The sequence below is a fragment of the Propithecus coquereli genome, unplaced genomic scaffold, assembly GCF_000956105.1.
Source record: "Propithecus coquereli isolate 6110/MARCELLA unplaced genomic scaffold, Pcoq_1.0 Scaffold62, whole genome shotgun sequence".
NCBI classification, from domain to species: Eukaryota; Metazoa; Chordata; class Mammalia; order Primates; family Indriidae; genus Propithecus; species Propithecus coquereli.
Window position 1 is genome coordinate 4,135,868 of NW_012152174.1, and position 11,643 is coordinate 4,147,510.

At 34.6% G+C, this 11,643-nt stretch overlaps 1 protein-coding gene across 1 annotated transcript in view; it reads right to left on the reverse strand.

The window, feature by feature from the left end:
- Positions 1-6,834: 6,834 nt before the first annotated feature.
- FEM1C (fem-1 homolog c (C. elegans)) overlaps positions 6,835-11,643 on the reverse strand; it is a 24,975-nt gene continuing 20,166 nt past the window's right edge. Inside the window, exon 3 of the mRNA XM_012659554.1 lies at positions 6,835-9,721. Coding sequence (XP_012515008.1) covers positions 8,412-9,721 — 1,310 coding nt within the window. The 3' untranslated portion in view covers positions 6,835-8,411. The remainder of the gene's footprint in view (positions 9,722-11,643) is intronic.

Here is an 11,643-nt window from a genome sequence, read left to right on the forward strand (position 1 = left end):
CCTTCTCCTTTTCTGTCTCTTCTAAGGACACTCGCTATTAGATTTAGAGCCCACCCTAATTCCAGATGACCTCGTCTTCAGATCCTTACCTTAACTACATCTGCAAAGACCCTTACTCTAAATAGGGTCATATTCTAACATTCTGGATGGACATATCTTTTGGGGCCCACAGTTCAAGCCAGTACTCATGTCAAAAATGTAAAGGTAACCACTAAAAAAGATTTTCTAAAAAGTACAATGTGTAAGTGCTAAACAAATAGAAGGAAAAAGAAATAGAGAAAGCAATCTCGTTGAAGGTAAGACATGAAACATCAAAGCTAAGGAAAAGCATGGTAAAATAAGATGATAAACATAAGTCTAAATTAGAAATGACTTTAAGTGTAAACAAGTTAAAATACAATTGTTAAAAACACTAATTCAGATTAGTTTAAAAACAAAACAAAACCCCACATAGACCATTGCTGCTCTAAATATTCAGATCTCATTAACACTTTGCTCAGTGTCTTAGCTTAGCAAAGCAGAAGTGCATTTTCATTTGATTAATGTCCTCAAATCATTTTCACCTGTGACGATGTTATGACCAGCGTATGAACAGAGGTTACAGAATAGAAAAAAGAAAAAAAATCTCATCTAAGCCAAATTTCTCCTTTTCAGGTGGTAGCCAACAAGTTAATTTTTCTGGCTCAGTTTCAAGATTTTTTAATGTTTTAATTACTTTTGATAGCTTAAAAGATTAACAAAAGGTTGAAATGTAAGATTTATTTTTGATCCCCCACTCATCTTTATTCTTCTGCCAATTCTATGTCTTAATAAAAAGGAAATTATTTGAAATTCCTGACCACAAAAAACAGCTCTTATTACCAAACCTGGTAGACTTACTGATAGTCAATCACAGTGAGCATGAATTCTGAATGCACAGCATGGGTCAGTTTTAATGAGTTCAGAATACAAAACAAAGTCACTTGGAAACACACACACACACACACTCTCAAAGGATAGCTCCTACAATTTTATCTAAGAAAAAGTACAAGTTTCAAAATATAAAGTACAAATTTTGAGCACAATAATGATGTCAAAAGATGAAGAAAATTCAGTCAATGGACTGTGCACTTTTCCTCCAACCCTCATTTTCATAAAAAGATGCAATAGCCAGTCAGCTCTAAAGTGTGAACTATGATTTAAAAAAAAAAAAGTAGACAATGTAATACATAAGCAATTTTAATTCAAGACCTACCGCAATTCTTATTAAACCTAAAAGTCAGAAAAATTCTCTGCCCTTCAGAATATAGTTGAAAATTAGCTTTGTTTCCCCCAAAATATTGCTCACTCTTCAATGGCAGGATCATATCATTCATCTTTATATCCCTGACTCATTGCATACTGCTCAGTGTTCAATAAATTTGTTGAATGTGTGAATTTACATAATAAATTCCAAAACTTAGTTCCCTTAGGTCATAAACACTCTTTCTCCTATAGTTTCACAACATTAGCAGGCCAGAGGAGTTTTAAGTTCTGTCATTCTGACCCAACAATATTCTTTCACGTCATGTTATATGTAAAAAAGTAGTTGAGGCCTAAACGAAAGCCAATTCATTCAGTACAGGGCACTATGATGTATTATGAAAGTGACCAGAAATTCTAACTGTTATTTTGGTTTTCAGCACAAATCGATTAAGGTGTTTCGTTATTTAAACATGGAGAATAATTTCCTTTTCAGAAACACAATTAAAAAGATAATTAAAGACTTCCTAACTTCACTCCCACTTACTCCTAACAATCCTTAAACATCATTTCATTTTTAAGGTCTTATTCAAAATAGCAGGAAGACAAATTTCACGAGTTGAAAACTTTTGATTCAATTTTAGTAATCACAAGTTTTAGATTTAAAAAAGAAAGTGAGCTAGAAAATCAGCAAAAGCAGTGAAAAGATACTAGAGTTGGATTTGTTGGACAATCAGCTGAGACAGGAAGGCGAGAGCAATGTTAAGTGGCAACAGGTTTCCACGATTTCTTTAAAAAGTTATATTTAAATGAATATAAGCTAACCTAATTATCAGCTACTGAACAGATAATCAGAAGTTGTTGCCTACTGGCAAAGAATGTGGACTTCTTTTTTTGTGAAAGATCACCCTGAAAGGGCATGAGGAATATCCCTGATTCTCCCTCAGCTTTCCAATATAAATTGGTCACACTCGAATTCATTCTTGACCTAATTCTATTTTCACAATTTACCAAATTTTAGCTACTACTCACTACTTTAAGAATTTCTATTTGTCTTGAAAGAAATTAAGATTTAAAATGGGAAAAAGAAAAAAAGGAAAACATACCTAAGAATTGACAGTTTATAACTGGGAGGTTAGATTAGTGGTTTTCTTTTTCCTTGTTTTCCAAAGTCTTCCATAGTGAAAGAATACAATAATCATGCAGCATAGTGCCTGGTATTGCAGGAATTCATTAATGACTGAACGAATATTGAACTGGTATTATTTTTGCTCAAGAATCAAGGTGAGGATGGCCTCCCAGAGCTGCCACCAGCATAGTCACCACTGCTGGTAAGGGAGCTGACCCAGTGGGGCACCACCCAGGACTCCTTTGGCAAGAGGTGACCAATGAAGCTGATGACCCTCATGATGTTTGGCAACAAAAGAATTCCTGTCTTCCTTGAATCAGACCACCTTTCCAAATGGGTAGGGATCATCCAAGGAGCAGTGGCAAGAGTATATAAAATCTTCAGGTATAAGCTCTCCCTGGAGTGCTCCAGTGGCTATACTTACATCATGCTCGCAGGGAAGTTTCTCACACCTGGCTACCACCACTGCAACAGTGGCCACCCAGGTAACATCTGCCTGGATGTCCCGAAGAACAAGTGGACCGCCCTGTATGTCAGGATCATCCTGCTCTCCATCCAGAGCTTGTTAGAAGCCAACATGGGCAAAGCTTTGAACACAAATGCTACTACATTCTGGAAATATCCCATAGCCTTTAGGTACCTGCAAGAAACCTACTCAAAGCAGGTGTCCTTGACCCAGGCCGTCCAGCTTCTCTGTGTTGTCTTTTCATTTTTTCTTAGCTCGTCCTTTCTTTGATTTCTGTATCTTGGGTGTCAATTGTGTCCTGTTTGTGTTTTTTAATTGTCTCCACTTGGACCTATGTGATGAATATATTAAATGCATTTTGCTTAAAAAAAATTAAGGTACTTACTAAATTTTAGAACAACTATGTATTATCACAGTATTCTTTATAATCTACTAAGACAATTATAAGGACAAAAACATTTTAAAAATAAATACCAATCCTAGGATCAATTAATACTGATTATCTATTATGTAAAGAAAGGGGAAAGCCTGCCATTAACAAAATTATATTTGGTCTTTGGGAAAAGAAAAAAATACATAATTAGCTCAAATATGTCTACAATAAATCAAGTAGAATTCACAAGACTGATCACTGGAAAATTTTATAAATAAAATTTTAATAAATAAAATTTTTCTATAATAGACTGAATCAATCTTTCCATTTTTGTTTTTGCTGATAACATCAAATACTTTAAACCACTCCATTCACACCAAAGTACATATAATGATTAATAAGCCTGCTAATTGTACTAGTGGCACTACTATTCATCAAATCCTTCTCCATGTGAATGTGTCTTAAATATATTTCCTTTGTTAAGTATAACTTTTCAATTTTTTTAAGGCAGGGAACTCTATTATTTCACTTCTGAAATCAGACATATATATATTAGGAAGATCAACTAAATTAACATAATTATATAAAGCTGTAATTTTTAAAAAAAAAATCTTATTTAAAAGAGCTTTGCTGGGCATGGTAGCTTACATCTCTAATCCTACACTTTGGGAGGCTAAAGCGGGAGTATCACTTGAGGCCAGGAGTTCAAGACCAGCCTGGGCAACATAGCAAGACTCTCTACAAATAAAAAAAAAAATTAGCTGGGCATGGTGGTCCATGACTGCAGTCCTAGGTACTCTAAAGGCAGAAGCAGGACGATCTTTTCAGCCCAGGAGTTTGAGGCTGCAGTGAGTTATAATGGTGCCACTGCACTCCAGCCTGGACAACAGAGACATTGCCCCAAAAGATAAATACAAAAAATAAAATGAAAGAGCCTTTACCACAAACATACAATAAGGTAACATGGCACCCAGGAACCAATCCTTTCACTTAACTCCCACAGCCCCAACTTTGTCAATGAAGAACATTCTATCCAAAAGTAGAGATGAAAAAGGTGAAATAAAGTTTTTGGAGAAATAGAGTCCCTTGAGGACATGCTAAGACATTTTCTTGCTCAGATACTTAAAAATGTTCTTTTCCTTATAAATGCAGTAAGATTTCCTTTTAAATAATGGTGGTGGTAGTGGGGACAACCACAGAACCACAAAACTGAGGGTAAATAAATGTTTACAAGGGCCCTGTAAAAGGATGACAAAGCCTGTACTTGTCGTGGATAATGCATATTAATGATTCAAAAGGGGAAAACCTATTAAAATCAGATATTTCAATTTATGCTTGGAGTTTAGAAATTATGACCAGTGCATTTTCTGGCTCTATTAAAACTTTTTGTATTAGGTAATTTACATATAAGGAAAAAACAAGGACTACTTAGAGTTTACAATTTAAAAGTGATGAAAAATAAATTTATAAAACTTACCTTTATAGTAACATATTTATATGTCTGATATTTAAATACCAAACCAATTACAAAACAAGAACAAGAGTTAAAGGCAGCCCTTCTCCTATGCATTTGACAAGTCTTCCCATAGTTTAGTTAGTTTCTGCGGTCTTTACTAGACAAAAATTTAGAATAAAATTATTTTTTAGAATAAATTTAGAAAAATAAAAATAAGTCATTTTTACATAGAGGTATTAATAATAAATACCATCTCTTAAGTTCTAACCGGCCATAAGTTATCGATTAGGTGTTTTCTGAAACAGGAATCCACTATCACTCATATTAATACCAATCAAGTTCTAAGAGTTAATAAGAAAACACTTACATTTGGTGCAAATTTAATTTTATTAAACCTTACAATGAATGTTGTGGCGTATCATTTTCCATTGTGTGACAATTTCTTGGCTGGCATCTGAATACAGTACTTCTTTTGAAAAATACCCAACGGGAACTGACAAAAGGGAGACAAACTAGTTTTTAGTGATACATGAGGGTAAAAAAGGAAAAAGGGAAAAAAGAAAAAAAGAAAACAATGACTAATTCATCTGTTTCCTTAGTATTTAACCCTAAAATGGTTAAAGTTCCAAGCAATAATGCTGCTGTTACAGTGTACAAGAATATGTTGTTATCTTACTCAGCCCCCAGAATTCTAAGAAAATTAATTACAAGGATTATATACCTGTAAATTCAGCTAAGGTTTCTGCTGGGCGATAGGACTTTTAAAGAGCTACTTCTCCAAATATAACTTAATGCATTTTCCCAAGTCACAGTAGATGGGGTCTCTAAAATATTACACATTAAGGTAGTCACTTTACCTTAAGTAACCTTAAGTGAGCAATCACTTAACTTTAAACTCATAAAGGGCACCAAATTATCTTTGTTGATTTGGGCTTATGCCTGTCAGATTTACGAATAAGAAAAATGACTACTTTTTAATCTATAATCCATTTGTCTTCATAAAGTAGACTGGTACCTAATCTGAGTCTGATGACCATTTCTTTTACAGAAATGATCAAAATAGTGGAACATCTAAAATTCAGCAGGCCCCAGTAGGGCATTTTTGTAGAAAAGTAATCAAAACTTACACCTTAACTCCAGTCAACACCACCAAGCTACAGTGTACAGTTTAGTTTGACTCACATGAGTATAATTATCTCATTAAGTATTAAGTGTACTCATCCGCAGTTAAAAAATAACACAAATTTAAGTATTTTATTCAGTCTCACAACAATTTTGAGAATACTTACTGATAAAGGCCTGTTAAGTGTCTGAGGTCACATTTATGAACCAAGTTCCCCTAAGATAAAATCAGGGACAATTTTGAGCTATTAAATATTAAACTAACTGATTTTTCAAGAGATCCCAATGGCATTTTAGTTATCAAGACTGAGTTCTAAGTTATCTTTTTTCAGTCGTGGAAAAATGGTATTTAAAGAAATCCTTATTTTACACTGGAGTTGCACAATTCAAGTTCACCTATAAAACAGTGTGAGATATGCCTTACTCTAAGAGCATGTAAGCCCTCCCACCCATCCCCCAAAAAGGAGGGGAAAATAGTAAATCACTTAAAAATCCAATTGTCATCTTTTACCTCAAAATTATGATATCAACTAATGTAGATTTACTATACTGGTAAAATTTTCCTTTTTAAAAAAAATAGCTCATGCATATATAATTTTTATACCACAAGGTTAGAGGCAGATGATTTCAAAATATTGATGTTTGATATTTCTAGAATATCAGTCTAAATCACAAAGTATCTTAATATATGTGGCAGTTCAAATATTTCATCAAATTTGCCCACAGTAAATAAGAGAGAGTAAAACTTCTTCATCAAAAGGCTGGAGAGTGCCCATTTATATTGAATCCACCTTTTTCAATGGTGAAATTAAATTTACAACCTAGTAAAAATGAGTAAGAATATCTTTTTAAAAATTAAACCTTAATTCTTTAACCCAAAAGTCTAATGTTCTTTTTATTTACTACTTATTACAAGTTTTTTACTGACTAAAGATGATGATAAACGTAATGCGACTGTTTGCAATAATGACTCCTTAAATATAGCATAACATCAATCCTCAGAATAAAATGTCAACACAAAAATCCAACTGAGTGATTCAGTTCATTAAACTCACAGGTAAACTGAGTTTTTCTCAAATCAATAAGGAGCTTTTTATTCAGAACAATTTCATTAAGACATTTGCAGGGCAAATATGCCATCATAAATTTTATTCTGAATTACAATAAAGTGCTGAATGATAATTACCTGAATCTTTTTTAGTAAGTACTTTTCATTTATCTTTTCTTAAGTTAAAAGAGCCCTTTCTGTGGCATTAGCAAATCTGTGAAGAGAAGAGAAGAGAAGAGAAGAGAAGAGAAGAGAAGAGAAGAAGAAGAAGAAGAAGAGAAGAGAGGAGAGAAGAGAAGAGAACAAAGAAAAGAAAAGCTAACTTTCAGTAAGGGAACAGGAAGCACTGCAACCTTTTGTGTTTAACTAGGGTAACAAATAATTGAGACCAAAGTAATTCATGCAAGTTATTTTTAAAGGTATACATAAGCTTGAAGAAAGAAAGAACACTGTTATTGACCTTTGATACTATGGCAGTAAATTGCATACTAAAATACCTTAATTATCCTAGATGCCTAGATCTGGCTTGGCAAGCATCATGCCACTGACATGCTTTAGCTCTTTTTGTAACTAAAAGTGATTTGCAGTTCAATTACTGAATATTTCAATGTGACTTGTTAAGCTGTGTGATAAACTTTGAGGTTAAATTTAAGCAAATTCTCTACACCTAGTCACACCATCAGCACAAGCAGGACAACGCTGGAGCAGCATGAAAGGTGGGTCACTTTAGAACGATTCTTCCTTTTACTGCATGATATATTAAGATGACAGACCTAAATTTCAACTGGGTTAATGAGTTAGAATAGATTTGTTTCCCAAATTTAGCACACAATAATTTCAGTGGATTAGAGAAAAGAAACCTCTAACGTGAAGAAAAAAAACAAACCAAAAAGCTTGAGCTAAGATAGCTAACCTATAGCTCTAAAAATTGTCATGCTGTAAGAGTACTTCTGTAAAATGAACTTTGTAACAAACTTAAGAAAACAGTGTTTTGAGTTGAAGTTGACCAATTGCTGCATAGAAAATATGCTAACATACAACAGTCAAGTTTAAGCCGGTGCATAGAGAAGATAAAGCACTTATGGTAACTGCAAATGGTAATAAGTCCATAAAGTTTGTACAATCTAGCATGGGTCCATAAGGGGAAAAAATTGTAATAGAAATGGTTAGGAAAAACAATAAAATGGAAACTGGGGAGAAACTTGAAGAAGAGAAGGAAGAAGCAGGAAAAAAAGACCTTCAATTATATAAAATTCACAAACCAGTAAAGTATAAAGACACCACCGAAAAATGGTTAACTCTGTTCCAAACACCCAACAGCAAACAAAACCAGAATGAATAAGCCTTTGGCAGACAATTTTAGAAATCTGAATATGACATTACGTTTTTCAGTAATTCACAAACAATATATTATATGGTATATTTATATTAAATACTGGGAAACCAAACTTGTAAATTTGATGCTTACAATGCTTTAGCCAATGAGAGCACGATGATATCAAGCTAAATGGATGCTGGTGTTACCACAACAGTGCTCATTTATGAAACAACTGTTACCAAGTCGTGCTTTAACAGTGCTAAAATACAGTCAAATTATCATCTATGAAGTGAAACAAAGGTCTCTAGCTTTTCTGGGATATGCCCTTTATAATATATTCTATGATTCACTATGACACGAGCAGCAAGACACTGCAATGTGGTATGATTTATGGGCTGGATCAAATTTTTAGCTATTTCCTTCTCGTCCAGCAAGTCACTAGCAGTTTGTTTGTGCAAGTTTGTGGCATCGAAATGTGCACCTGATTTAATAAGGAGATTCATGATATCTGGATGGTTGTTCAGAGCAGCGATATGTAGGGGACTGTTGTCATCGGAGTCTCTGACGTTCACATCAGCACCACATTCTATCAGTATCGCAGTAACTTGCAGAGATGGAAATTTACAAACAGGGTACCGCCCTACACATGTAGTATTCTTGTCCACAGCCAGATGAAGAGGGCTGAAGTTATTCTTTCCCCTCGGATGCAGCTTAAGAAATCTGTATATAGTCTGCTTTTTGAAATGGTCCTGTTCTAGAGTACAAGGAACTTTTTCTAACAAGCAAATTAAGTGCAAGATGATGGAAAGGGCCTTATTTAACTGTAATGGGTCAGCTGGACACTGAGTTTGTTTAATAGCTCGTTCTATTTCAAGGACGCTTTTGCACAGTATGCCCATAAGATCATCAAACGTAACAGTAGTACCCAGCAGGCCTTTAGCCCTATCCTGTAGCATGAAAGAGAATAGTTCTGCAAATGATAATAAGCTGCTGGCAGTCATTGGGCTTAAAGGGTCCAAATTATTTTGCTGCATATCCAAAGCATACTTCCATAGGTTGATGCATCGTTTGAAATTGCCAGAGTCTGCATAGACAGCGCCCCTATATCTAATATAGTAAGAGGTATCAGGATGAGAAGGACCAAGAATACGCTCTCTAATTAATAGTGCCTGCATTCTCATCTCATCAGGATCAGCAATGAGACCTTCTAGCTCTTCTGCACTGTTTACCTCCTTGGCATAATCATAAGCCATTATTAGTGTCTGCGGTACTGGTTTACTAATTATATTAGTCCTGTCACTGTACCTCATGTTCATTGCCTTTTTCCAGTATTTCAAAGCCCCAAGGAGATCTCTTTTTTTGTCTACAAATGTAGCTCCCAGAAGCTCTAGAGCATTGATACGTTCTGTCTTGCTGGTCTGTGCATGGTGTGTCAGAAAATCCACAATATTTGTGTGACCAGTCACACTTGCTGAGAGAAGGGGAGTCATTCCATAACCATCCTTTTCCATCTTGGCACAATACATAAGAAGCATCTTCATGATGTCCAAACTTCCAGATTCTGCACAATCATGTAATGCAGTATTACCTTAAAGAGAAGAAAAAAAGATACACTTTCAGGGATCGGGATATAATGTAGTATGTGTATATACTTTAGAACCTAAAGAAAGCAGGCAGCTCCAAGCCACCCTGAAGTAGGACATACTTTGATTACAAATGAGGAAAAAATTATCTCCACCTCCTAAAATTAGTGTCTGATACATAACAAAGGCTGAAGAAACTTGTTGAATAAATGACATGACCAAATTAGGTATGAAAAGATATCCAAAGTTACTAGATGAAACTCAAAATTAATCCATAGCCTCTTGGTATTTTCATTAATGTTTTCAAGTGCATATTCTGACTAAAAATGGATGAAATAAAAGTAACCAGCTAAGCACAGTTGTGCTGACAGTCACTTAACTTTCTGGTCAGCTTCCACATTTATAAACAGGAATCTAGTCTTTAATATCTAAGATTCCTCAACTCGATTCTAATAGTAGTCACAAATTTCTTTTTCAATATTTATTTCTGAGTGCCAAGTGAACTTCAGCTGCTTTAGCCAAAATTAATGGTAACAAAGTACTTCCCCCAAAAAGCTCACATAAGAAGAACAAGTCTACTGAAATCTGAAAAATATGTGGGTGGTTCAATATGAACTTTAAAAAGAGACATCTGAAGTGTCCTGTCATAATGGATTATTTCCCATTGTAATTTAATTTTTTAAACATTCTTTTAGATGTACTAAATGTTCTAACACTGTCCTCTTCTTCCCACACATGGATTAAAAGTGACAACAGGCATTGGCACGTTAGCAAAAGCCTGTATGAAACATCTTAAGATATTATAAATACCAGGTATTTTAGCTAAGTTTAATGATAAACAGTTTACTAATCATCAAAATAGAAATTATCATGCAGACCTTTGATATTTATAAACAAGGCAGATAATTTCGACAGTGAGTCATTTTAGGCATGTCTGCAGAAAACAGTTAACATAGCAGGCTGAGACTACTATCCTTGGAAAGACCTACTTGCAAAAGGCTGACCCTTGGCTGGCATTAGAGAACTTGTCTGGTCAGTTCTCTATACTCATATAAAACTTTTCCTAAATGTTAAGAGTGGCTCACTGTGCCTCAACTGTTCGTACCAACAATGAAGTTTATACTGAACACCTGGTTTCCTTCTGGGAGTCTGAAATTTTGGATATGTGCTAGGCAAAGGGTGCCTACATGACTAGCTCCCAATAAAAACCCTGAGCGCTGAGTCTCTCATGGGTTTCCATGGGCAGAAACATGGCACACATGTATTTTCATTGCTGGCGAAGAGTGTGCTCTCTGTGATTCCTCATGAGAGGGAGAGTGCATACAAACGCCTACACACAGATTCCTCTAGACCTTACCTGTGCTCTTCCCCCTTGTGATCCAGCTGTGTGTCCTTATTACATTACTGTAATAAATATTAGCCATGAGTAAAATTGTGTGGTGAGTTACCCCTAAATATGAGGATGGCTTTGTGGACCCCCAACACAGCATGTATATCAGAAAGTGGTTTAATCTGAATACTTCAAATAATAAATCTACTTTATAAGTAAAATTAGAAAAAACAGGAGTTATTATACATTAAAAATTAAATCTTTCCACAAATTTAAGTCTTCCATGATATCTACAAGGACTACATAAATACTCTGGATATGTTTATTCTGACTCAGGATTTCAGCAGTCCACAATGAAATAGTATCTGATAAAATGTTTTAGGAATAGGTAAGGTAACCAAGCACTGAGAGAGCCCAAAACTTCTGACTATTGATGTTCATTTGTTCAAAATAATTTCAATTAAACATGACTACCACTGAGTATATTTTAAAAACTCTATTGAATTGACAACCTCTACTACTCTCACTTTTTCTAAGAAATAGGCAATATAAGTAAAGAGAAATCTGAATAGAAAGAGAAAGCTTAGATGGCATTCT